General features: G+C 40.5%; 1 protein-coding gene across 4 annotated transcripts in view; it reads left to right on the top strand.

Annotated features, from left to right (window-relative positions):
• The first annotated feature begins 1,799 nt into the window (after positions 1 to 1,799).
• Positions 1,800 to 27,902, top strand: part of PCCA (propionyl-CoA carboxylase subunit alpha) — a 271,373-nt gene continuing 245,270 nt past the window's right edge. For 3 of the 4 annotated variants that reach the window (XM_030945325.1, XM_030945333.1, XM_030945342.1), the window contains exons 1-4: positions 1,800 to 1,856; positions 9,647 to 9,724; positions 12,827 to 12,874; positions 12,963 to 13,031. In XM_030945325.1, coding sequence (XP_030801185.1) covers positions 1,803 to 1,856; positions 9,647 to 9,724; positions 12,827 to 12,874; positions 12,963 to 13,031 — 249 coding nt within the window. In that variant the 5' untranslated portion in view covers positions 1,800 to 1,802. Of the gene's footprint in view, positions 1,857 to 7,993; positions 8,089 to 9,646; positions 9,725 to 12,826; positions 12,875 to 12,962; positions 13,032 to 27,902 lie in introns of those variants that run through there. The other variant, XM_030945350.1, reaches the window with a different exon arrangement.

Below are 27,902 nucleotides of genomic sequence, written 5' to 3'. Positions count from 1 at the left end.
GCAAGTAGGGACTTGTGCTTTGCTGAGGGGACCATGCAGCTAGTGTCCTATGAAAGTATCTATGTTTGGGTGAACCCAGTTGCCCAGGAGCTTCTGCCCTCCTCTGGTGTCTTCCTGCAGCATGGGAATGTGCAGAATGTGATTGTACATATAGTATATATAGCCTGAGAGAATTTACTGAGGGCTATAAAGGTATAAAGTGTAAGGGTTGTTATGTCACGATGTGTGAATTGAGGGGGTGATGTAATCTGGTAAAACCCACATTTACATAATCATCTGGCTGTATAGGAAGCACCTTCTTACCTGCCCAAGGACCTAGACTGTTCTAAAGTCTGAGAGAGTTATTCCTAACCTAAATGTGTGCATTGCTCATATACATTTTCCTTATGGATGTAATTTTTTTTTTGTGTCTTCCAACTCTGTTAGGAGGTTGTTGTAAAGCATGTCTTGGGTGAACTGCAAACTATGACCCACTCCCTTTTCTTAACTGAGAATAATTGTTCTTCAGCCTCAAGAAATGTAGTCTTGATCTTCTGCTGCTGTAGTAAGGATGAAGAGGAAGCTCGAGTCTACCCTCATCTCTCAAATCACCATTGTAGGGAAAAAATGGTAGAAATAACACTATTTAAAGAAAAAAACTCTCTTGTTCCTATGCTTTGTGAACTCATTTGGACATCTTGGATTGTGTCTCTTCTATGCTTCAGTGCTGTGGGCATTTTATGCCTCTGTTGCATTTCAACAGAGGTCTGAGATGGTAACAGTGACACTTCTTATGCACCCTCATCATGATAAAACCCTTACAGCATTTCCTGGGATGACAATTTACTTGGGGCTTGGCACTGCTCTGTCATGTCCATCAGCTGAGACCAGCGGACCCAGCTGCACAGGTCATTTCAGGAGTTGACTCAGAGTTTCTCATGAGCTAGGAAGGCAAGCAGCAAGTACATCCTGCAGATGATGTGAAGCACAGGATGATCAGCATCTCTCTCATGCCGACCGTGCTTGTGCTTTAGCATGCTGTTATTCCAGGGAAATATTTTCACCCTTGTTCATAAGTGCAGAAGTATCAGGCTGATGGGATAGCAAGGTTGGATATCATTTGCCACTAAGGAAGGGAGTTCAAATGATTGCCAATTTGTGGAGATGGAAGCCACAAACTTCTGATCCAGGAGCTTACATCAGGCAAGCTGTCACAGCTGTGCTTTGCACCTTCTCCCCTTGGAAGCCCAGGGTAGGGATGGGTCCCCTCCCGGTGCTGCTGCGGCTCCTGGCCGGTGCACAGGAGCAGGCAGCCCCATAGGTTCAGGGTAAGAGCACGAGGCTGTGTCAGGGGAGGTTTAGGCCGGGGATTGGGAAAAGGTTCTTCCCACAGAGGGTGGTTGGGCCCTGGAGCAGGCTCCCCGGGCAGGGGTCACAGCGCCAGGCTGACGGAGTTCAAGCACTGGGCAATGCTCCCAGGCACAAGGAGTGCCTCGGGGGCTGTCCTGTGCGGGGCCAGCAGTTGGCCTGGGATGGCCCTTGCGGGTCCCTTGCAGCCGGGGATGCCCTGCGGCTCCGTGCGCGCGCACAGGGCGCGGTCCCGCCGCGGTCAGCCCCACGCGCCGGCGCGCGCGCGCGCAGCCGCCGCAGCCGCGCCCGAAGCGGCACGCGCAAGCGCGACCCCGAGGGGCACGTGCGGCGCGCGGCGGGCCCCTCGCGCCCTCCCCGCCCCCGGCGGGCGGGCGCGCGCCGGGATTGGCTGCGCGCGGCCCGGCCCCGGCGGCGCGGGTGAAAGGGGCGGCCGGGCAGCGGCGGCCGCGGACATGGCGCTGGCTCCGCTCCTGCGCTGCGGCGGCCGGCGGGCGCGGCTGCCGGGGGTGAGCGTCGCCTTCGCGGCCGGCACGAGAGTGGTGGCGGCCTGGGGGCGCCGAGCTGCGGGTGGTGGCAGCTCCCCGTGGATGGGGTCGCCGGGCGGGGGCTGTTCTGTGAGCGGGAGGGCGGGGGGTGGGTGGCGTCTCCCCCGAGGATTTTCCCCGAGGATCTTCCCCGTGTGACCGGCGGGGATCCTCGGCTGGGCGAGAGGCTTCGGGGAGCTCTGTGTGTGCTGGGCCGCGGCCCCGGGTGGGCGCCGGCAGCGGCCGGGGGTGGTCGGCGAGAGGCGGCCGGGAGCAGGCGGCTGCCGGGGGCTCTGGAGCCTGGCTCCTGTGCCTGCGGGCTCCCGGCACCCGAGAGGCCATTCCTTGGTCTGTCCCGTCGGCGTGTTGGCAGGAGACCGTGATTTTTTGTTTGTTTTGGTTTTTTTTTAAGTTAATTTTCTGCTGATGAGCCGGGTTATGTGGTACTTTAGGATGGTGGAGTCACCGTTCCTGGCGGTGTTCATGGACAGACTGGACGTGTCACTCAGTGCCGGGCTCTGGTTGACGTGAAGGTGTTTGCCCATAGGTTTGACTCGATGATCTCAGAGGTCTTTTTTGACCTGATTGATTCTGAGATTCTGTGATTTCAGTTTCCTTCTGCCCTTTGCTTCTGTTAAGCACAAGCTTATGAAAACTCTGGGGTGGAGGGTCGTTTTGTGCTGTTTTTGGTTGTAAAATGTTAGCTATAAGAGAAAGGAGTTCTCTTCCCCGCCATTCCCCCCACGTCCCCCTTTACCCCAGATACTTATGGTGCTTTCAGCTGTTACTTAAAGCTTTACTGTGGTTTTCACTTTTTCTTGCTTTTCATGCAATAAACTCGTTGCAGAACCATACCAGTATTTTTGATGAAGACCTGAAATTATCTAGAAAACCTTATTCTGTAGCCTGTGGAGTAACTCCACTGAGGCACCTGCTGTGTTTTCACTTCTGTTACTTCTACAGATGGTATTAACAGAAAGACACTATTTCATGTAAGAACAAGCAGCATTTGCACATTGTGTTGTGTAACAGTTGAATGACACTGCAGTTAGTTTCTTTATGGGAAAAGTAGTGCAACATACTTCTAATTGTTTACTGTAGAAAGAATTTACAGGGTTTTTTTTTTTCCTGAAAAGGAAAATTTGTGTAGCGTTCCAGTGGAGAAGAGTGCAGTGAATTACAGAAAATGTTTTGCCCAGTGCATGCCTGAGGGTCTGGGATGGGCCTCTCTCTAGAAATGTTGCCTCATAGCAATACTGTGAGGAACTCTTCACCTGTTTCTAGGAGTCATGTAAAAGAGGTGGTTTCTGTGGGCAGGGAATTTTGTAAAGGATTAAAGAGGAAAAGGGCATGTATTTTGCCCAAGTATTTTTCCTTAGGAAATATATCCAGTAAACCTGTTTTCCTGTGAAGGTGTACATAAGAGAAGCTTTTTGAAAATGAGAGTTGTTTAATTGGAGATGACTTCACATTAACAGAGGGCCCATCCTGTTTGACATCTTTGTTTTTGGTAGCCATGAGGATGTGTATATAGATATGGAAGGCTGCTGCTCTTCCTACTAAGTAGCTCTAAGACTGATGTCAGTCCTTTGGAGCCTGTAAAAGGCCTACTTTGTTTCCTTCTCTCTGACATCTCAAGGGTCTTGTCTGACAGCGCCAGTGCATGCAGTATTGAAAATGTTGCATTAGTGGCACCTCTGTAAAACAAAATGTTTTTATAGCTACTTAATAGCACTCATGAGTTATATCACTGAAGTGATTTATAGCCCTGAAGGTCACTATTAAGTCAACAATATATTGGGAAACCTCTAATCAAATGAATTTGCATGGAAATTGCATTCATACATTCTTTTATGTTTTGCTTACATAGACAAATAATAAATTGATGTCTTCAAACTTGACTGTGCTCAGAACTCCAACAATTTTTGCAAGGGCTAGTAGCTACTGAGATGTCCTTAACTTCTTGTGCTGCTTTCATGTGGGAATCAATAAAGGACCTGAGAAAGGTACAGAAACACTGAGTTGGGATTTGACTCTCCACTCTGTTTCTAATGTAGTGGCTGTCACTTCTGTTTAGGTTTTATGCAGAATGGGTTCTGCTTAGAATATAACCAAAATTTCATTTTAAGTGCTTTGCACTTTTGGAACTGTGAGAAAACCTGATGATGAAAGAAGGCTGTCGTCAGAAAATGCGGGTGGAATATGGTTTTGGATATTTCAGTCATGAAACTCTTTTGAGAGACCTGCTGGACTGTTTAAAATAATGTAAAATACTATACATCCTGACTTCAGGAGTAAACTGCTGCTATAGATTTTATCAGTGTAGCTAAGTTTTCTAATACTTGAATTAAATGTATGTAAAGTTTCTCTGCTGTCTGTGCACCCAACATTTTTAAGTCATGGGAGTTATCTGTATGGTGGGAGCCCCTTTCTCTCTCATGTGATGTTATTTTTAACATGCTGTTATTGCAGGGAAATATTTTCACCCTTGTTCATAAGTGCAGAAGTATCAGGCTGATGGGATAGCAAGGTTGGATATCATTTGCTGCTGGGGAAAGGAGTTCAAATGATTGCCAATTTGTGGAGATGAATGTAGCCACAAACTCCTGGAGTTTAGTGATTGTTTCTAGTATGTAAACTACAGATTTAGTACTGGCAAGCACCCTTAAAGGGTAATTCAGGTAGAGATTTCTGGTTCCAGGAGTAGCTTTTTGGAATTTGTAGGGGAGGCATGCTGTGCTATGTACTCTGGGCAAAATGTACAACAAAAAGTTTGGAAAGGAAAAAAAATTGAGAGTTCATTAAAGTCTATGTTGGGTAAAAAATGTCACTCTTTTTCTGAAACATTCTTTGTGTTATAATTTATTTTGTCTGTCCCCATCTAGCATAGATTGTTGCAGTACTGTGATCTATTTCACAGGTGCCAGCCAGCCTTAATAGACCTCTTAAGGCTGCTGCCATTAGAAACTGTTCCAACTTTCTGCAGCTGCTAGGTCTTGACCACAGGCTGTTCCTGCCTCCCTCCAGCTTGTGCCAGCACTACTGCATGGATATCTTGGATAAGCTAGACTGAAATCTGGCTGAGAATACGTTTTTCCCACTCCTTGTGAGTAGCTTCTCAGCTGGTTGTATTCCCATGCCTGGCTCACTGTACAAGCTTTAGGGACTGGCACAGAGGAGAAGCTACCTGGATATAGGAATGGTTGAGCTTAAAAAAATAGCCTTAGGTGGATGAGTGTTTCCTTGTTTGTAGTTTGTATGCTATGTTGGCAGATATGAAAGAGATCTCCTGTTCTTAGAATTGTGGGTGTTTGTCAGTCTGGTCAGAGAGAAGGAGCTGTGAAGTGCAGTGTGCATTACAGAACCTTGTACCACAGCTGTGTTTGCAGATGGCTGCAGGAGAGTCTGCTTACAGTTACAAGGGCTTAGCTGTTCAGCACTCTGAGCATACAAAGGAAGGGAAAGTGCTTCCTTAGAGAAAAGAAATACAGAAGTGTTATGTTTCCCTTTCTGTTTATGAGATTTGTACAATATTCTATTACGAAGCTCTGTTTTCAGCCTTAGAGATTAAAAGTCTTGCAGTCATGTGAAGGTATCTGCTTCCTATGGGCTTTTTACCTACCCCATCAGCAGAGTTCCACACACAGGAAATTATGTTGTCAAATGAGTTGAAATAAAGATTTGGGAACAGTTGTTGTGTAATCAAAACATGCAAAAAGAAAGAATAATTTTAGTTAGTTTTATAACTACTCAGGAATACTGATGGCTAATACTAGATGCACCACAAAGATAAAGGGGTTATTCTTATGGTATCTTACATCCAAGTGTCTGAAAGTGTAGGGGCAAAAATCTTAGGAGAGGTAGAATTTGTATAGTGAAAAGAAATGTGCCAGTCTGGCTGCTACTGTTGGGTATTGCTTACTGTATTTTCTAGTAATGCTAAAATACACATTCCTTCTCATACTAGACTTTTTACAGCAAATATTGATATATGATGCTTTTCCTGCCTGAAATCTGGAGCTGTGTGTCTCCATTTAACACTGAGGCCTTTTTCTGCCTGTAAAGCTCAGCATCAATGAGTTATTTACAAGCTGACCAGCATGGCAGGGAGATTTCCTTCTTCCATGAGGGCATGTAAACCTTTAAAAATGCACATATAAGCCATATCTAAATAATAAGAAAGTTTTCTGTTTTGCTGTTGTATGCTGTGTCCTTAAACCACCTCAGGAGGTTTCCTAGGGTTGGGTGCCCAAGGGGAGGCAGTTTGTCTCTGAGGTCTCAAAGTGAGTGTGCAGTGGGCATACTATTCTACAAGGTACTCTGTAGTCTGATTTTTTAAAATCTGAAGTTATTTTATAACTGTTACAGCTGTTGTAGATCAGTTTGGCTATTTTGCAGTTAATAATAGACAAAGCAGGATGCTTTTCCAAAATACGCTACTGATACTATCTGTTTTCCAAAAATTTGCTAGACATGGGAAACTGTAAGCCAAATGCAAAAGTCCAGGATTGAGTTCTCATAAATGAATAGCCTGCATTCTTGGGCTTTCAAGAGTCAAAAGCTTTATCAAATGGAAGTAACAAATCATGACAAAAATAGGTTATACCAGATGACTCTACTGCCCTCTCCTAGTTTTACAGGATACAAGGAAGTGTTTAGGTCAAGCTGAGCTCTCTGGGCTGTGTTCTGAGGAAATACCTGTGTAAAGTATAATAGTTAGGGCGTGTGTGGTTTGGGGGAGGCAGCCAATTAAGGATGTAGCTTGAGAGTTGGATTGGCTTTGCTTGGTTGTTGGTTTGAGAGGTCTTTGGGGGTTTGATGTAGTTCTTAAAAAACCTACCTATGGCAGGAGCTTGGGAGCCTAGGGGTTGGTGATGATACCTGCATAGCTGTAGGGTTGGAGATGGCAATTTAGTAACATTCCTTTGTGGCCTTAGATATGCATTATTTACAAAATGCTTGTTTATTTTTAAGTAATTATTCAATTGCTCTTAGTGGCTAGGAGCAGACGTCTAAAAACAAATTTCTTTAAGTGGATGCAACCTCTTAAACCTTAGTGTATATAAAAACCCTTCTTTTAAAAGCTGTGAGGTAGAGTTGAGACTTCACATCTGAATTGAGCAATATGCTTGATTTATTTTAGAAAATTACCCCACAAGTACTTGATTCAGGGCTGAACCTGGCTTTCTCAGTGATTTGCTTGTGTGTATGAGAGGAGGCAGTTAAATTTTTAAACATAGGTACATAGGTTAGGCTATTACAAGGTTTTTATATGGAATCTGTCCAATTCTGTAGTGTAAAACCAGAGCTGAGTGTGGTTTAAAGTTTTTTCCAAGTTTTTTTAATTGCTTGGTAATTTTATTCTTTCTGCATAAAAACTTTTAACAGGGCTTTTTTTTTCCCTCCCAAGATGGCTAGGATTCTACAGTTTAATGCTAGCTAATTTCCCCCATCATAGCCTTTCCTTCCAGTCTCCTGTGCATAGCTCTTCTGGCTTCTCACAGGCATCCAAAACTAGTTTTGGATGAAAGGTATTTACAAGAAAGTTCAGAAGCTTTTCCTTCCTTGCCTGGTTGTTGCCTTTTCCCTGCTAACTGCAGTATTTAGATTAGCCCCACTGACCCTTAACAAGCACTTTCTCCAGCGAATAATATTAACTCGTGGAGAGTTTTTGTGTGTGTCCTGTATGACCTTCTTTAGACTATTTGTGGTCTCTCAAGCACTTTTGTTAATAGTGTTTCTGAGGAGGGGGACCCAATCTGCTTAACCATGTGTGTTCTGGAGTAGGAGAGTGTACTGGAGTGTATCTGGAGCAGGAAAGTGTACTCTGATGCTTCTCTAGGTATCCTTCCTCTGCCCTCTGACTATATCTAGATCACAGTACAGTCACTGAAGGTGTAACAGTTGTGCTATAAACTTGGGACAATGACCAGCTGGCAGGTGTGATTGCAGCTTGCAGAATTCTCTCCTTTACTCCATCTCTTTAATGCCTGAAACCGATTGTACTGTCACACCCTCAGATGAAGAATAATAAAATAATAAAAAACCCCCAAAAACTAAAGAAATCTCTAGCGAATTTGATTCTAGCATATCAAATGATTTGTGTTTCAGGTTGGTTTGGATTTTATCTTTGAGGAATGAAGTGAAAGAAATAAAAGAAGCAAAAACCCCCACCAAACAGGCAAAACTGAATGGAAAACAACTCAAGAACAAGGTGGAGTGGTTGCTTTCCACTAACCTTTTGTGGTTTCAGGAAAAATGAAACACTCGTAAATTGTTCGGAAGAATTAAGCATAGGTGGATTATCTAGGAACAGTGTATGCTATGTCTGCCACTAGTGACTGGCAACTAAACAATTTGTGTAACTATAGTAGCTTTCTGCTCCTGAAGCTTGGTTGGAGCTGGCAAGAGATGGTATGGCTCTAAGGCTTCCTTTACTTGTGTTGAAATATATTGTTTTTCCTTTATAACATTAAAAGATCAGCTGCATTACAAATGTGATGGCCTTCTCAACCCTTGGCTGGTTTCTGCTGTCTGTGATGCAACGTGAGAAGTATTTTCAAACTTAATCAGGCTAGAGGGGTGTATAGGGAGTGTTCACATTCCAGTTACTGACAGCCGCTGTTACTTCAAAATCAATATGAGCTTACAGTAAACTTAATTTGATCAATTTTTGAACTGTCTTAAGTTCACTACCCTTGTGGAAGATGCAACTGAATTCTCTAATTAAGCTCTTTATGTGAACATATGCTTCCTCATTTTTTGATATTTTTTTCTAATGTAGTCCATATTGGTATCTCTTTTTCCCAGTCTTTTCACAGGACACCCTGTGCATTCTACTACTTCCTCAGATCTCTGCAACTTTTGAAAACAGTTCTTTAAGACAGAATTGACAGATTCTGAGTTGTGGCAGTTCCTGTCACTGCTGTTTTGTGTTTCCTACTAGACAGTGTCTGTTATTAAGGCTGTTTATAGTCTTTTTGTTTCTGTGATTAGTGGGCGATTAAGTGTGACTTTGCCAGAGCTGTCTGTATTGTTGCATCTTTGGTGTGGTGTCATTTTATCTGTATGATTATTTTTGTTTATGGCTAACTGCCATTACATTGTAAAATGACTTGCTTAAATAATACCCATCTGAATCTCCTTTTTTATTCACTTACAGATCTATGATATAATCTATTGTGTTTTCTCTGAAATAGCATGTGTATACTGCTTTTTCCTGTATTGTGCAAACATGTCAACCTATATGAACTGTCTATGTAGAAGTTGGTTCAGAGCAGAAGTCTAAGGGAATAAGACCTCTTTTTCCTCAGATTGCTGTCAGGCGCCTGGGATAGGGAAGACTGAGAGCTTAGCTAGCATCTAAAGTCTGTTCTACTTCTCCCCTCTGTATGGGCCAGTCTGCTGCTTGCTGTATGCCCAGCAGTGAAGGCCTCTCCCCATCACCACTGTGTACAGGCATATGCATGCATGCTCTTCTGAGAATTTCTTGTAGGTATTTCTTGGAACAAGAAGGAAAGAAGATGGTATAGTAGAGAATATATTACAAAAAACATTATGCTTAAGCTAATGACCTCCTATGTAGAGCTTCTGACTTTTTTTCTGGTTACTGTTTGTGGGTGTTTGCTTGGAGAAGGGCAGTTGTCTATGAGCTTTAATCCACTTGGTGAGGGAATGAAAGACTATGGATGCTTCCTCGAGATGTCAGTGTATGAAATGTTTTTAATGTAATGGCATATTGTAACAGGCTTAACTCCCTGTTTCTTCTATAGTGGGACACACTGTGTTCAAGATGGTGCCTTATAACTTCACATAAACTCTATTCGTCTGTGTATGATCCAAATGAAAAGGTAAGTAGTATGGTGCATGTTTTCTTTTTGACATCTTACTAATACTAATGTAATACTGATATTTGGGTTTTTTAAGCTGCCCTCTTCTTTGTGCTGCTGCTAACAATGGTAGTTCTCGTGGTATAACCCATCACTGGTTTAATGGCATGTTTTTCTTTCTAAACCAAAAAAGAAGTTGCTTTTGCAGGATACATGTCAAGGAAGATTGGAATACTACTTTGAGTGTATCCCAAAAGGCTTAATAAGTGATTGTGAGCTTGGGAAAGTCACATACTGGCCTGAACATGTTATAATTATGAAACAACTGTTAATGTTTTTCATAATGTAGGTGGTAATGGGCCTGTTAAAACACTCAGGAGCTAGACTAGCCAAAAGCTGTTTGTGGAAACAAAACTCTGTAACAGTGGCAGCATGATTGGTAGATGACCGGGCATGGGGGTGAGAACTTCAGACCTTGGAAAAAGATGGGCCTTTAAGGCCTGCAGAGAATGGCAAATCCTCATCTTGGGAGTTGTGCAGTAGTAATCTCAATTTACAATTATAAGCCAAGAAAAACTTTCCTTCTGGAAGATTGTCTTGGCATGGCCTCTGAAGTAACACACTTGGAAAAATAATGTGACTGAAGGTACACTAATATTCAAAGGCAAGGATGCCAACAATTCAGGACTGATAGGCTTGTCCTTATACACCAGGGTAGAAGCAATTAACTAGAAGTAAAACAATATTAGGAATGGGGAAAACCAGTGTACCTAGAACTGTAGCTTTACAGTTTTTTTTCAGAAGATTTCTTTTTTTTAAGGTTCTTGCTTAGTTAAGGTTCCCTTGCTTTTCTTAATGCATAATTATGTTTAGGCCATATAGTTGGGTATTTGGTTTCTCTCAATTAGGAGCTATGTCATTTCATGACTACCACAGACAGAGGAAGGGAGAGTGAACAAAACAAACCTGAAAAGCACTTACACTGTCTTTGTAATGACAAGACTTTGATGTGACACCTTTTCAGCCTAATTAGTGGAAATTATATTAAAAATGTTGCTCCAAAGCAGTATGTGGCTTTAATTTTTTTTATTGTGCTGGACTGGAGTCTAATCTGTGTCTTTAGACAGAGACTGGAATTGAAAAATTAAAATGTCAAATATTCTTATAATCTTGATATTGAAAGTCTTGTCTTGTACTGTGATCACAGCTGATTAATAAAACAGCATTTATGTACCAAGAACTGGGTTGATGGTGAACTTGAATCATGACGCTTTTCAGTACCAGGTATTTGGGAGTATATTTTAAATTCCCCCTCAAGTCTGTATGCCTGAAAATCTTTAGGTACCTAGAATGCTGAAATTTAGACTCGGGAACAGTTTGTGTATTATGATGTTGATAACCTTTTTAGACCAGATCACCAGCTAAGAACTCTTCAAAAAAGCTGCTAGCTCCTGTGGTTTTCTTAAAGTATTGGTACCTCTGATAATTGAGCTTGTTTAAGATCCATCTGAGTCAGGTGTGCCTGTTCACTGGTGTTCAGCAAATCTGGCTGAATTCACTGTGTAGGCTTGCTGCAGCTCTCACCTGGAGGGGTTTCTTATCACTTAATTTCCGTATGGTGTTATCACATGGTAGTATTTTTAAACTGGTCATGTGATGTCAGCTCAGCCCTGACTTTGAAAAAGTAAATTTGGTCAAGGGCACCTTGAGTTTCTCTGGAGTGTAGAGCAAATAATGTGTTCTAGTCTGTCAATAGCAGTTCCTATTGGGGTTTTGCAGTGTTCCTCCCTCTCCTCAGGCACCTGTCTTCCCCTCCTTAAATTAGCTAATGACTGTAAGGTTGGTAAACCATTTAGTTGTTGTGGTGCAATATCTCTTCTTCCCCTAGTTCTTATGAAAACAAGCTGTTGGGTGTAATGGAGGAAGGATAGCTGTCAAATGTCTTCGGGCATCATTTGATAAACTTGATATGGTATGACTGCAGATTGCCCCTGAAGGAGACAGTCCTGCTGGTTCCCTATTGTATATTTTTCATTTGGAGCATGGGAGGCAGAGTAGGACTGTTCACAAACTTGGGATGTGTCCTGGAGCTGCATCCCTGTCGTCTAGGGAGGTATAGAAAGCAGTGGGGTAAGAGTATTACCCAGGACAGTCCCTTTCAGTGGCAGTCTGTATTTATAACTGAGCAGGTGCAGTTCCAAAGTGCCCCTGTGTTTAGTAGCAAGGCCATGACAGCAATAACCCTCAGTCCCAGCAATGAGATTTTTATGCTGAGCAGCTGTGCTGCTCTGCCACTCTTTTCTTAATGGGAAAGGGTGTAAGGCTTTTTGACTTCAACAGCTTGGTATTCCCTCTTACAGGCATGATCTAGAAGTGTTGAAGGTACATTTGCAGCATTAGTGCATTCCAGTGTGAAAGGTGACAGTGAATTTCAGGCGAGTAGTTAGGTTTGATTTGCTATTCTGTTGCATTGCAGATGCTACTTAGTATTTAGTGTGTAACAATGTCCTGATGGCCATGCAGGATTTTGCTGAGTACCTCAGGTGAGGCTCAGATAGGAGAAGGGGCAAGGCTGCTGCAACTCAGCAGGTATGCCTGTTCTGGGTCAAGCTGTCAGTCTTTTATCCTCCACAACCTAGGCATGGTGGAGCCTCTCTTCCTTATGATTGGAATGCCTTTTAAAGGGCTCCCATAATTGATGAGTATTGTGTTCCAGGTCATCTATACTGGTTATGGGTTGTGACCACTGTTCCTGCTAGCATTGTACCTGTATAATACCAGCATTTATCTGTGCTGCTTCCAGGCAACATAAAACTGACTGCGCCTCTTCCCTGGGCTTGACTGACTCCTAGAGCTGCTGTAGGGTTCTAGTTGGCAAGGAGATCCAAGGAATGTTGGTGTGAATAGTCAAAGCCTTTTTCTTCTGAACCTAGTATAGCATGCTGTTTGTTATATCATCATTTAAATCAGAAGAACTCTTAAAAGTAGGTGATCTCAGAATTACAAGCTCATGGATAAACCATGGTTTTAGTGGAAGCGAAGGAGAAAAGAATACATGTTTGACGGGAGAAAAACTTGTATTCCTTTTGTTTCTCAAGACTCTTATTGTTCTTTTTCCTTCAGACTTTTGAAAAACTGCTTATTGCCAACAGAGGAGAGATTGCATGCCGAGTAAGTATGTAACATTTTCATCTTTTTATATTTAATTCTAAAAGTGTTGGTATTTAAGTATTGGTATTTGTCACTTCTTATGTGGTAGGTCATCAAAACGTGTAAGAAGATGGGGATTAAAACAGTTGCCATACACAGTGACGTCGACACCAATGCTGTGAGTACTACTGAATTCAAGTGGTAGATGAGGTTTTAGTAATTCAGCAAGACTTGCAGCTATTAGTCTTAGTGATTATTGTTCTAGGTATGTTGGCAATTCTGAAGTATCTTTGTATATGTTCTTTTCCTCTATGTGCTTGAAGTGATGGAAATAGCAAGGTGGAGGAAGGATTGGATAAATATTTAGCTTTTTAGTGTTTTTTCTGTGAACTCTTCTGTGTTTGTGTAAATGCTACCTTTCTCTTTGTGTGGATTAAGCTAGATACATGTGCACATATGTAGATGTGGGCAACAAGTGTGAGAGTAGCAGTAAAACTTAAATTTTGTTTTGCTAATATGCACAAAAAGGCAATGAAGAGTGGATCCTAGAAGAAGGTATAGAGCTTAGTATAATTTTTTCCTGTGTCTGGTAAATCTTTTTCATTACTTTCCAGAGAAATGTCCCCTTCTACCAGGTATGCTAAACAGGCTTAATGGAGCTTCTCCATTTGATGAGGCTATTGATGTGCCTTCAGTATTCAGCAGTATAGCAGAAAGGTGCTAAAATGGCTTTTTAGACAAGCAAGGTACCTGTATTGCCCATTTTCAGGTTTTGTAGTCTCTTCATTATCATTCATGGCAACAATAACAGGATAATTTCTTGTGTGGTGTAACGGCAAGTGTAGTCATACTTGCATGTTCTTGTTGACTAGAGAGAACACAGTATTATTCCTTGCCCGCAAGAACTGCTACAGGACAAATGATCAGGGGTACCTCCATGTTCCAGGAAAGTTTGTTGAAATCCAGAAGGGAGTTAAATCCCTGTATTACGATTTAATAAGAAGTCACTCAGACAAGCCACCAGAAAAAAAAAGTATTTTGTGTTGGGTAGGACTTGTGAATATAGGTGGTGAGTTACTCAACATTAGAAAAATTGATGTGGTTCATGAAATCTGAAAGTAGTTAGAACTTGGGTGTTTTCGGAGTTAAATGAAAGGTGGAAGCTGTTGGCAGTTTTGGACTTTGACATAGCTTTTGTCTGAGTCCCTTTGTGGTTCTATTACTACATGACCAGCTCAGCTTGTATGAATAGGCTGTAGATTGAGCAAGGGACTGAAATGGGACTTTCTGAAATGCTCTACTGATGGATTTTTGTGGCATGTATTTCTTTCTTTGAGGTGAATGGAAATTACACTTGGTCTGGGTTTCAACTGGTAGCCATAACTGGTAATGTAATAGCTTGTGGGTGCTCAATGGGCTGTGAAATGAATTCTTAATGGGTGGACATCAGACATCATGATAAATTCTAATTCTTTTGGAAGCCAAGGGTTATGTGAATATGAATACAAACTACTCTGTATGATCTGTGATTCCTCTAGTAAAACTGAAGCATACTGATGGGTACTTGAATTCCATCTTATGTATATAGTATCTGCTGTAAAGATAAATGGATTCACTGTTTAGCAGTGCTGCGTAGCCTTTTCACTGGCATGAATTCATCCTGAAAATAGACTTAAAAAGCTGTTTAAAAAAACCCCACATGTTCTTTCACCAGCCCATAATAGACTTGAGAAAATGAATTGGTCTTCTCTCTAGTGTGTCTGTTGATTGTGTGGATTCTGCTATGAACTGGAAACTGTAACAAGATCTGAAAGCAGTAAGTAAAAACCAAGATTGAAGAACATAATAAGAGAGTAAGAGTGGCATGAAAAAGTACAACTCATGACCTTAGGGGGAAGGGTGTACAAATAGTGCATTACAAAAAGGAAATTGAAAATATGTCTATGCTGCTTTGAGCTACAGTGCTGTATTAGGTTTAAAATACAAATAGGGTCTTTAATTTGTAATAGTTCCCAAGAGAAAGAAAATCCAAGCTGGTAGGTCAGAAATGCATTAATATACTCATGGTAGTTCATCAAGATAATATGAAGTGTGTTAGAGGGGATGCTGCCATTTTGAGTTTATGGACAAAAGATGAGGCTCTAACAAATGCTGTAAGGGTGATGTAGTGTCTGCTTAGCTGTCTGGAGCCTTACCTGAAGACTCACCGAACTTATCTGTACGAGGTTAAGCATTAGCTGTCTGTGTTGAAGAAGCTCCAGGTATTTAAAGGAAAATGAGAGGAAGGCTACTTGAAAAACTAATTTATGTACTTAAGGTAGTGGTATGAAATCTAAGCTAGTTTTTTGGGTCTAATTATACATGTTGTTTGTGTCTACCATAGATCCTTCAGTCACTGCCTTGTGTGCTTGCACTGGGAAAGAGTTTACTTAAAGTTGTCTGTTTTAATGACTTGGGTACTTCTAGTTTTTCATTATGGGAATGAGCTGGCCCATTGCAGTGATGTGTGTGATTGCCATTTTGGATGACCTTGATAGATGAGTCCACAGGCCAAATTCTTTTACTCTGTTACTTACAATAAAGTCACCAACAACAGTTCATAATTCTGTCCAATGTTTCATCAACAACATCCTTCTTGGTTGTACCAGTCATAGCAAAATGTCAAATGTTCTGAAGTCATGCTCAGGAGCTGATGCAGCCTGTCAAAGGAACCTCTGTCCTCATGGAGCTAGTAAAAATGTGTTTGCTTAGTGACGGGATGCTGCAAGAGAGTTGTTAGTATTCTCTTGATTTTGTGCTTGACAGGATATCTAACTCCTTCATGACTTCTATTGCAAAAGCAATGAGTATGGTAGGCAGCTACCCTGATGATGATGGTCACTGAACCAAAGACAGAAATAGCTGTAAAGACATGTGTTTGTCTTTACTAAAAATAGTGGGACTGGGTTTTAAGTAACCAAAGTAGGTAGAGATATCTTACAAAGAATTTTTTATTAACATGTTTAAAAGTAGCACTAGCTACAGTAGATAAATTTTATGCTTAGAACTTGGACTAACCTTTGAGGTGTAGTTAGAGCCCCTTATTACATTACTTGTCATCTGTATAGCTACTCACTGAAAAGCAGATAGCCTGATACTCTTAATATGAATTAATTGTAACCAATATAACCTTAAAAGGAGGGCAGTCCAGTTGGTCTGTTACTGATCTGGTTTTGTCATACTGTTTGAAAACACAACTGAAATTGAACAGAAGCAAAGTTCCTTCAATGTGCTCACTAGATATTTAAGGTGAGAAAGAAAACAGGTATCACAAGGTATTTAGCAATTCAAGCTCTTCAGTGATAGCCTCTAATTTATTCCTTATCAAGTGATATGCATAAATGATTCCAGCAGGCATTTTCACTAATGTTTGTATAGGAATTGTATACACCGTCTTAAAATAATGCTCTTTGAATAAAAGTACTACAAGACTTGTGAGTTGTCTTATCCTAGAGTTTTATTTTAGACTTCTTTTGGTTGAATGTTTGACTTTTTTTTTCTTTTTTAAAATTTTCATATTACTGAAATCCTTGTGGAATTTACAGTGCTGAATAGAGGTGGTAGGAATAAACAAAATGCATATAAGCTTTCTATGAAACAGCTTTTTCTTGTTCTTCACACTTAGTTTCTGTGGAGCACCATGGCAAATGTCTTGAGTATGCTGTTAGAGCAATACTAATCTGGACATATTTACCATTAATAGACAAAACTAGTAACTAGACAATAGGAGCACAAAGGAATTTTAATTTCAAGGAATTTAAACTTTGCTGTTATGAGGAGGAATCAGCAAAGGGGACTGTTATAAACTGGGAATGTGGCAAAAATGGAACAACCTGCTGAGAACCAAATAAAGCTTACCTGAAGAGGGAGAATAGAAAAACCAAAATATACTGTTTTGTGTTATTAATTTTAAAAATGACCAAAGATCTGACATATTTTTATAGGTAAATATTGTTATGGTGATAGGGAAGGGAACGTTAACAAGACTTAAAAGGATATAGGTGACTTCAGAGACTTTTGGATACTCCTGTATTAATGCAAATTTACAGATAGCTGGAAATGGTATTACATGGGATTGAATTGCATTTAGTTTGTGGAGGTGGGAGGATGTGTGAACTGGTGGGAAAAACAGCCTGACAAAATGGCTGCTGAGACCCCCATAGAGCATTACAGTTGCTTATGTGGTACTGAATAAAATAGATCATAATGGATGCTTTCAGGTTCTTGAAAATAGTGGCTAATACTCTTTGATTGCAACTCTTATTTTGGGGAAAGCAGAGAAAAAAAGTTGTATACTGTTCAAAATGCTGAGTTTTGTTGTTTTTTTTTAACTTCAGTGCTCAGCTTTCAAAACACTGATTCTTTACACTTGAATAGGTAAAATGGGGAAGGACCAGTAAAATTCACATTTTTTTAATTAAAACATCTGGCAGAATTATTTTTGAGATGAGAAAACAAGCAAAGAAGTTTTGTCTGAACAGGAGTAATCATATGTACTTTTCCCCCTGAACTGATTGGAATAGATGGTTAAGATGAAAGAGCCTCCTCAACCATAAATGTAACACTGATGGTGCAAACATTGTCAAGGAAAGCTAGAGAACTATTGTAATGCCTAACATAATCAGCTAAAAGTATGATAAATGAAGAACAAGCTTTCACTAATTGGATCTGAACAAAAGAAGGTATAGCATAAAGCAGTGAATGAGATATAATTTTACTTGGCATTTTTTAACACAGCAGGGATTCTATAGCCATATGAATCAATGAACTATAAATGACTGAAAAAATCCCATGGGAAAGTAATGTAAACTACTAAAACTTAACAGAGTAGTGAACAGTGAGTTATACTTCTTTCATATGAGGTTTTTCCTGTCAGTCACTTAAGACTTCAGGTGTTGTATTAAACTGCCTGTTCTAAACCTTGTTCTGCCACATAATATAAAATGAAAAATAATGCAAATGTTTTTATTGATGTAAAAGTAATTGCACAGAATTGAGCTGTTCTCCAGAAAGTGTAGTATTTTGAGTGACAGAAAATGGAAAAAATAAATTAACTAGAAATGGAAGATCTATATTCCTTTTCTAACATTTTTTTAAGCTGGGAGTCTGAGACCGTATTTCAGAAGGATGTTGGGGAAAAATCTGGTTTAGGGAAACTGCAAAGTTGATAGAGGCTATAAGTTTCTATACCATGTCTTTATTGAGCTGAATGAATTTGAGTGAGTAAGATGAGGTTTTTTTTCCTGCAACAATATAAACTGAGAATTTTGCTGAAGACTTCTCTATAGCTTAAGGGGATGCTGTCAGTTTGTTTTGTTCTTAAGAAATCCAGCTGGCAAAAATAAGCATTGGAGGGCAATTTGGCATTTAAGTTTTAATGTAAAAAAATTAGTTTGAAAAGTGAACGTTTATCTAAAACTGAGGAGTTTTATTTACTTGTAACTAACTTAGAGGTTTTAACATTTGTCCAAACTCTCATTTACTTTTTTTTTTTTTTGCTGTTTTGTCTTTTAAAATGTGCAAAGCTTTCTTCCATCATTTACTACAACACTAGAAATTCAGTCATTTTGATAGCTCCATGTCTCCCAGTGGCATTTCAGGGATTTATACTCAGAAAACTTGGAGACATCTGTTTTGAGTACCTATATGAAAATGAAACTAATATTTTAATGTCTTTTTGAAGTACATGGGTGTTGTCCAGAGTGTATAGAGTGGACTCTGCCTCCCTGTAATGTCTGGAGAAATTCACTCTTCCTAAGTGGTAGTGTTTGCAAAGTGTGCAGAACAGGAGTGGGCCAGAGCAGTTGCTGTTCTGTTCTTCCTTCAATGTGCTTGCCTTTTGTTTCAAAAGCAAGACAGCATGTTGTTCATTTCTTCACAAGAGGGGATGGAGGTGATGTTACTGTCCTGTCCCCATGCTTTATTGAGTGAACTCCTGGACAGTTTTGTAAAGCATGAGTAATACAGATGGTGATAATTCCATGAAGGGAAATACCTCTGTGGAAGGAGTGTGCTTTTGGTCAGAATTCTAGTAGCTTGCTTGCCAGTAATTTGCCTTTTTTTTTTTTTTTAGTTTATCATTGCTTTGAAACTGAGTTGGGTTGCTGAGGAAGTAATTAATTTTTCATTGCAATGAAAGGTTGATCTGCTCTAGAATCCTAAAGTTTCATTGTTTTAGTGTGTTTTAATCAGTGATAGGATGATGTGAAATGGATATATGACCTCTGAAATGAGTCAGACTCCTGTTGCATTGTTTGATGGTTAAGTTGAATGTCAATTTTGTTGGATTCTTGTTGGAACTCTACCACTAAGAAGGAGCGGAAGGATGTAGAATAGGATGCTTTAAGCATTACACTGCAGCCCAAGTGGGGACACTGTCTTGCAGGTGGAAAGTATATGTTGTAAAGAAGGAACTGATACCAGATCTTTGGACTTTTGTGGGATGGTTATTTAATTACCAAGCTGATTTTTTTGAAGGATCAATGCATGGATTAAAAATAATCTGTCACAAAGCTCATTTAGGGAAAGTGGCTGTTGTTGGAAGTACTGGACTACCCTTGAAGGAGGAAAATGTGGGAGCCCAGTCAGCAAAGTTAATTGCAGCTTAAAGGTGCAGGTCCTCAGTGCTGTGGAGACTCAAGTGGTGCTTCTGTGGTGCTATGACTGTCTACATCACTAGGAAGTGGGGAGTAGCAGGACTGTATCTGTGGAGTGAAATGGTTCATGCTGAAGACATAGTGTTCTTCCTTTCTGCCTTTCAGCATCTATGTGCTTGGTTCTAATCTGGTGCTGAGGGTTTGGTGTCTGCTTGTGGTGGTTTGCTTGTGGTGCCCAGCAGGTATCTGGTTCATGTGCTTTGAGACAGCTGATTGTTAGAGACAAATGGGTTTTAAATGGGGGTGACTGAGAGATTTACTTAAAAAAAACCAGTCCTGATTTGAACTTAAATACTGATGTGTACTGAAGTCACTGTAATTGCTTGCTTGGGACTTCCCTTCTAGAAGTCATGAAGTCATGTCCTAGAGCATCAGAGGTGCTCTAGCACTTCTCTGATCTTGTGCTGGGTTGTTTCTGTGCTCTGAACACACCAGACACCTTGATCAAGTCAGTTAAAACTTTTTTCTATGACCTTTTTATATTAAAATATTTCATTGGAATGTGTGACAGATGCTGTAGCCATTTATAGAAACCAGCTGAGTTGTGGTAGGTCAGTAAAGTGACTTTTATTGCCTTGGCTGTCTGCTCTGATGCTGTACCCAGAGCTATGGGGTTTGGAGAGATGTACAGACATCTCTGTGATCAGGTCTTAAGCTTTAGGCTGAGCAGAGCTGAAGTCATTAGGCTTTACCTGTTCTACAGATTTGTCTCTCTTGGGCAGTGGCAGAGAGCTGGCAGTTCCTTCCTCTGAAGCTACAGGTATGTGCTGAGGGCACTGCCATCAGCAGTTCTGGATCAATGTCTCCTGCTGCTATAATTCTGGCTCAAACTTACTGTCCTTATTATATTGGGTTTCCCCAAGAAACCAAGTTGGTGTACATCTATTATAGCCTGTTTGCTTTGTGCTCATCTCTAGACTTTTCCAGAGGTGGTGGAAAGTGCTGTATGTAGTAATTTTAATGCAACTGAACATTGTCAATGCGGTAAAAAAAGATAGTTTTACCATCTTCCTCTGTAAGAGAGGACCGGCAGCAGCATGGTTTCCTGCTGCCTCACTTCCTTGGATACAGAACATAAGGTCCCTTGGATTGCTCTTTTGAGGCTTTGACTGTCCTTTCTTTGTCCTGACTTCATCCTTCACCCATGTCCTCAGCAGCAGCAGCTGCTTCATTGTGCAGATTCATTGCTCCTGTGGTTCATATTGTCCCAGTTGTGCTATTTGTTATCAGCTGTGGTTGTGGTTATTCAGGGATGATCTGTTTTCAGGCACTATTAACCAACAATATTATTTGGTAATACTATCTGTGGTTTCTTATCTGTGTAAAGACTGGTGAGCAGGCCCTGGGCTGGGTTTCTTTTTTAGTACTTGGATGAGCTCTAGACAGAGAGTGACCTAAGGCAGATTTTCTATGAATAATGTTCACAAGTACTTAGAACATTACTTCTATAATTGATTTAAGACTGTGCTGTCTACTAAGAGTAGTTCTCTTCCTTCCTATCTTTTGTGTACCTACCATGTGTACATCCTTTTGTTAAATTGATCCAGGCTGCTTATCTGTATGAGAGCAGTGGGGGAAAGAAAAGAAAGAAATGTTGATCAGCAAGCTGATGTGGCTCTTTGCATAGGTTAATGAATGCTAGAGCTGATGGCATCAGGACACATGGCTGGGGACAAGGAGAATGAATACCTGATTAACCTTTTGAGAGGCAGTGTAGATTTAGTGTCTTGAGTTAATGCCATCACACATCCTAATAGTGGAGGATGTGGGGAAAAGAGAGCAGGGAAGGAAATATGTATCAGAGATGCAGGTTCATACAATGTGAAGAGCTGGATTGGTGAGCAGAGCCATCTTAACAGATCCTAGTAAGAAGCATTTGTATTTAAAACCAAGTATTTTCCTTTGTTCTTAGCTGTATCGCTCAACAAAAAGTTGCCAGGCAGTTGTGGAGTCTGGGATTCCACAGACGAGGTCCTGGTACCATTTTTCTAGGGAGGGGTGTTAAACAAGAAACTGAATTGCTTATGAGGTGTCTGAAAGATTGAAAAACTCAAGATGGGAGACAGGAAATGAAGACACAATTTGTGAGGTATAAGGTATAGATGCATATGTCCTTTTATGGGTGTTGTGGCTTTGGGTTCTGTTGTTTTACCTTGTTCACAAAAAGCATCTGTCACTTGTTTACTTTCATCAAGGAAACACTATATAAAGGATAAGTATGAGATACTGTTTTACTTATCACTGCTGAATTGTCTGTAGGCAGCAATTAGCATCCTTTGATAGCTGTTTGAAACCAACCAACCCCTCCCCCCAAACCCTTCATGTATCCTGTTTATTATACAGGAAGAATGGTAATCAGTGTTTGACTAGTTGGTGCAAGCTAATAGGTGTACTGAGTGGTGACTTGGTTTTATAGAAATGCATGTATTCTGTTTAGATACAGTGCCTCCTGCTTTCTGCCCCTGTTTGGCTGTGCTAATTGGGCAGTTCTTTGAGTTTTATTCCTGGATTTTAATTGGATATATAACATTGCATGAATTTTCACAGTCCCTTTGTAGCTGGTGTTTAATGTCAGCTCACCTGTTGACCTGTAATGTTACTAGCCTTGTAAAACAGCTGCTGACAGTTCTGAAAGTGAAATTGTTTTTAATGTGGTTTTAGCTGTTGACAAATTTGTGACAGCATAACATCTCCCTTGCTTTTTGTAGCAAAGGAGCATCTCTGTCCAGGAAGTGTATCTCCTAGGTTGATCTCTTGTAATTTTGTTTGGATGGGGGCCTGCATCAAACTGGTATTCTATACATTTAGCAAGAAGCCAGGGGAGTTTAGTGCTTGTTTGTATAACGTGATTTCTTTCTTAATACTTTTAAAATAGATATTTGTCTGTTCTTGGATGGTATCAACACTATATTTCTAAAGGATGCTTTGAAAGTAACGTGAGTCAAATATTGGGGTTTGGTAGCTTACGATACTTCCAGCAAAAGTTTTCTCCTGCCCTCATTAATCCCTTATTGTGCCATGTTGTAAGAGTAGATGAGAAGCATTGAGTAACTGAACATGTGTTAATCATAAATCTCTCCTGCAGCTATAAGTTGGTACTAAAAAGTTTGTGGACGGAATAGGGCTGTGGTCTTTCATTACTTGGACTGTAGCAATTGCCTGGTGCTTCTCTCTGAGAGTGACAGTAGGAGCTAGGGGCCCTTATAAATGTGAGCTGTGCTCTGGTTCAGGCACTGAGTTGTAGGGGAAGGAGCTGCAGGGAGATAAGCTGACTTGCAGGATCAGGAAGGACAAACAGACTGACAGGCTCTTTCCAGAGAAGCTGCAGAGCCAACAGATTTGTGTGAGACAAATTTGCTTGAGTAAGTGGAGGACAGAGAACTTCAGGGGAGGCTGTGATTCCTGTCATAGGCCAGGTGGTGTTGGATGCCATAGACCTGATAATGAATAAGAAGCAGATAAAGTCAGCTCTGGAAAACTGGAGGAAATGTCATCATTTCAAGTCACTAGCTCATATGTGGGACAGTGAAAACAACTTGAGGCGTCTTTGTGAATGTGGGGAGAATGATTTCTTGACACAAGTGATTGAGTTAACTAGAGGAGGTGCTGTGCTGGACCTCTTACAAAGAGGGAAGAGGTAATCAGGGATGTGAAGCCTGGGACTACTGTGAAATGGTGAGGTTTAATTTCCAAGAGGAGTAAGACAGACAAACAGCAGAATTGCAACCGTGAACTTCGGAAGTGCAATTATTTTTTTCCCAAGCCAAGGATTTGCTTGCCAGGGTGTCATGAAAGGCTGTTTTGGAAGTCAAAGTGGCTCAGGAGAGTTTGTTTATACTCAATGTAGTCTTCTCCAAGCAGAGGAACTTGGGCAAAGTTCAATGTATAGAACAGATAAAGGATGAAGGCAGGGAGATGCAGGGGCTTAATTAAGGAAACCAAAGCTTTGGTGGTTGACTATATACTGAAGGATGTGAAGGGATGGGAGGAGGTTTTTGTGTAGAAGCTGAATTTGTGAGGTGGTCAACTTAGGTAAACTACTGTGTGATTGAAAAGATGGATCAGCTCTGAGAGGTCCTGTCTCTTGCGCGTCCTGCTGTAATTGTTGTTCAGTTTTGTTCGCTGTTTTTTTTTAAAAAGCTCGCATGGTGGGAGAAGAACTTGCAAAGCAGAACAGACTAAACTTTTTTCTATTATGTTGACAAATGGGCAAATACATGATTAATCAATAATCCTTGGTTATGCAATGTGAAAGAAAGATGCTATCTATTTCACCATTTATTGCATCATATTTGATGACAAAAGGAAGCTTCTTCACAGATAATGTAAAATCTTATTATGGAAGTATAACCTATGGTGTTTATTTGGTTATTTATTTTTTTTTTTTTACTTGGAGGATGGGTTTTTAAATTGCTTGTTACCCATAGCAGACCTATCAGGTTCAGCTTTGGGGAAGCCTTTTTCAGTGAAGATTTTCATTGGCATAATAAAACCAAAATACTGATTTGATTCTGAAAAGGTCTAAAAAGCTAATAATAAAAGTACATATAAATCTCCACTTGTATGTTAATTTTATTAAAAGTTGAATGTCAAATTTCAAGAATAATGTCCAGGGAAGTTTAATTATAGCTCATGTTTATTACGAACTTTCATTTATAATTTTGTTGATCTTGTAGTTAATGTTTTTCCAATTTTATACAAGGTGCTTTAGCTGTTTGAAAGCTCTTCAGTTCAGCTTTTGGGGGATGGTTTCGTTCCAACATGCACAGCTATTGTGCTTGACTAGAACTTTTGGATGATGCTGCTGGTTTAAGTATTGGAACTGTCAGTCCCCTAAAAATCCTCCTGAACCCAAGAAAAATTAATTTGCTCACCCAGATTCAGATTTTTTTTTCCCAGATTCAGATTTTTTTTTTCCTTAAAGGCCTTTCCTGAATATAACAAAGGTAGTTGTATTGCCTGACCAATGTTTGTGCTCTGTGGAGGTGAGAAGCTCTACTTGAAATATGTTGACGACTAACATAGGAAAAAAAAAAGCTTAAAAAAAGCCTGGGCAGGGAGCAGACAGCAAAAAGAAAGAAGCTGTGGTAACAAGTTTTAGGTACTGTGACACTTGTGTAGCATTAGGGCTGTGGCAGGTCTGCGGTGTGCTGCAGTGAAGGCTTGGAGCTGGAAGCCTGCCCGGCTTGGCTGCCTGCTGGCACTCCGAGGTCACTCACTTGGGCTGTGAGAAAGGATCCCCAGTGCCTTTGGGTGTGGATGACTTAGTACTGCTTGCTTGTGTGCATTTAGCAGCTGCAAACCCTGGGTATGTGGGAGGGAAGGGACTGGGCTTGGGGGGCTGCCTTTGCACACTAGTGCCTGATAGAATTAGAGCCTGGGTTTTGCAAACTTTTCCTTTTGTAAAAGAGTCAAATGTAGAATGGTCGAACTCAGGCAGCCTCACTGCCTGCCACAGTGAGTGGCTGTGGGCATTTGAAAACCCATTGCTGTTCTTTTGTTTTTCTCTATGCTTTCAGCCAGATCCTGCTTTGCTTGCTCTTAAATTTTAGGTAGGCTAAACTTAACTATTTGTGTTTGCTTGTGTTGTTTACCTCGTTAAGCATAGCAAAATTATGGAGAACTGTGGAAACCACTGTTGCATCTCGTACTTTTAGTTTGAGAAGCCATTTTTTGTGTTAGCTGTAATACTTGATACATTCAGGAATTGGTGATTCTCTATGAAGTAATTAAATAATGAATTCAAAGCTTTATTTTTGCAAGACTAGTGCTAGTAAGGATTTTGCCATTGGATTTTGTAATTTTCATGTTCTTCTATTTTTTTAGATGATAGCTTTTATTTGATAAGAGTATGTAGAGGGTCTCTAGGTACTTTAAATAGATTACTGTTCTCTGTACATACAAAATTATGACTAATGTAGGAGAGATTTTAGATGTATGATACGGTTTTTTGATAATAACCTGAATTTGAATAGCAAATGTAATTTTTGTTTTTCTTGTGATAGTTAAAGTGTAATTTGTATTTGATTTCTACTTGTTAAATATTTTGAGGAGTTCTTAATACCATTCTTGGATATGGATTCAACTGAGCCTGAAGTTTTGTCATGTGCTTTTTGTTTAGTATCTGTGGAGCTCAAAATTGGCAGATAAACTTAGACTCTGAACTCTGCAGTGCTGACACTTGCTGACAGCAGTTTCCCATTTACTCTTTTCTTTCTTCCTTTAGAGGAAGTACTGTAACTCGGCTGCAAATCAACTTCAAGAACTTAAGAGAAAGGTGTAGAGTTTTTTAATGTCTTAATGTGTCTAACTCAGTATTCATCTGATAATAAAGTTTGCTTCTGTGCCAGTTTTTTTTTTTTGTGCAGAGAATTTTCCAATTTAACTAACAAAAACTATAATGGGTATTTTCTGTCAATTAGTTCTGAAAGCTAATTTTTTTAATTAGGGTGCTGAGATTCAAGAAGTGACACTGCTGTGTTAAGACTTTTTTTGGTAAAGCTCTAACATAAAGAAGCCCATCAGCTGAACTAAAGCTTAGGATTATTATTACAATTTCCTGCCCTCAGATTTCTGTGAGTACAGCAAACAAATTAACTTTGGTAAATTCACTTTGCAGGCATGCATGCTTGCGTATTCTCTGCACCAGTATTCTTTCTGCAGAAGAAATTTCTGTTGTATGCCTTCAAGCAGTTAAGCCAACAGTAGCCTTCTCACAGCACAAATAGATCACGTGTTCTTTAAGAAAACAGGGCTGTGGAAAGTCTGGGGTGAAGGTGGCTGTTTGCTTTTAAGTTAAGATGAACATTCAACACATTTGTGTATGAATTTCATAATAGAATGACAGTTCTAAATTTTTTTAAAGCTTGTCTGGAATGATGCTTTCAATTTTGTTGCTATTATATTTGTTTGCAGCCCTTCTCTAAAGATGGGAAGGAAAGCACTGAGGTTGCATTCAGTGGAAAAAGATTCTGTTTTCGCTCATAATTTTGCCCACATGAGTGTTAGACTGAAGAGGTTATATTTATTTTCAGGCTCTCTGGTTCTTTAGGGGAAGATGCTTTGAATTCCATTGTCGAAGCATGTGGTGGTTAATGTTTCTTGGACAAGTTGCTGTAAAATCTGTTGTACTTATAGCATGATTGGTAGGGTTGGTAAGGCAGGTTTGATAAGCTGAAGAGGTGAGGGATGTGGGTCATAGATTTGAGAGTGAGAAATCTGTGTGCATATGTGGACTGGAAACTCCTGTTTTTTAGGGAGAGTATTTTGATAGGAAGCTTGTGAAGAACTCTTGGGTTTTCAACTTTGGTAGTGATCCACGCTTGCTTTGAAAAGCAGACTCTGACTACCGTATGTCTCAAGTATGTGCATCCATACCTAAATGACTTCATTCAGGGTTTTTATGGAGCTTTGCTTCTCTGTTGTATTTGCATTTACATATATTTTAGAACACTTAGAACATTTGGAGGGGAAACCTCTGAGTTTCTCCTTGAAAAATGTTATGTTAACATTATCTGAACAGGAGCCTGTAAGTTGCTGCCTGTCCTGTGTAGCCCCAGAGGGGGGAGAGTACTTTGAAATGGGACAAGGGTTTCATTGTGAGCCTGTGATCGTATTTCAAACAGTCTGGGGCAGCGGAGGTGCAAGGAAGTGTGTGAGGGTTCCTGCCAAGTTCAGGCACCGTGGTGTGGGCAGGCAGTCTCTGGATGCAGAACCAGCGTGCCTGTAGCAGCAGTACCCTCCACACCTGCAAGAGAGCGCCCTGCCGCTCTGGCTTCTGTTGAGTGTTTAAAGTGCCTTCAGAATGTGTCTTTGTACTTGCTTTGTTCTTCTACTGTCTGCTCTTTGTTTTTTCTGCAGGGTTCTCAATTTTTGGTCCTTAGTTTTGGCTGTTTTTTTTTTTCCTCCCTGACAATACCTAGCACAAGCAGATGTTGTTGTGGGATTTCCTCACACTTTCCCCCATATTCTTCCAGTATTGTTTTCTAATTTTCTCCTTCATCTGTTGCATGTGATGCACCATAAATTGAAGAATATGATCAGCCATTGTGCAAGTTTAGTGGTGGTGCATGGTGATCTTAGGCAAGAAAATGGAGTGTATTACAGACCTAGAAGATGGCGGTGTTTGTAGTTCCCTCTCTAGAATAACTTTTAGACTCTGCTGGATAGCAAGCCCTGGGCTTTACCATTAGAGGCTGCTTTAGTTATATACATAATTGGACTGGGAGAGATGGAAGGATGATACTATTTTGGAAATAGGGAAAGAAGTAATATTTTCTGAGAAGGCAGCTACTCCGAAGTTGTTTTGCTTCTTGACTGATCAGCCCACCCACCCTCATCAGATGTTTATTAAA

This window comes from Camarhynchus parvulus, chromosome 1 (genome assembly GCF_901933205.1).
Source record: "Camarhynchus parvulus chromosome 1, STF_HiC, whole genome shotgun sequence".
Taxonomy (NCBI): domain Eukaryota; kingdom Metazoa; phylum Chordata; class Aves; order Passeriformes; family Thraupidae; genus Camarhynchus; species Camarhynchus parvulus.
Note: the sequence above shows the minus strand (reverse complement) of the source record. Positions and strands in the feature narration are given on the sequence as shown.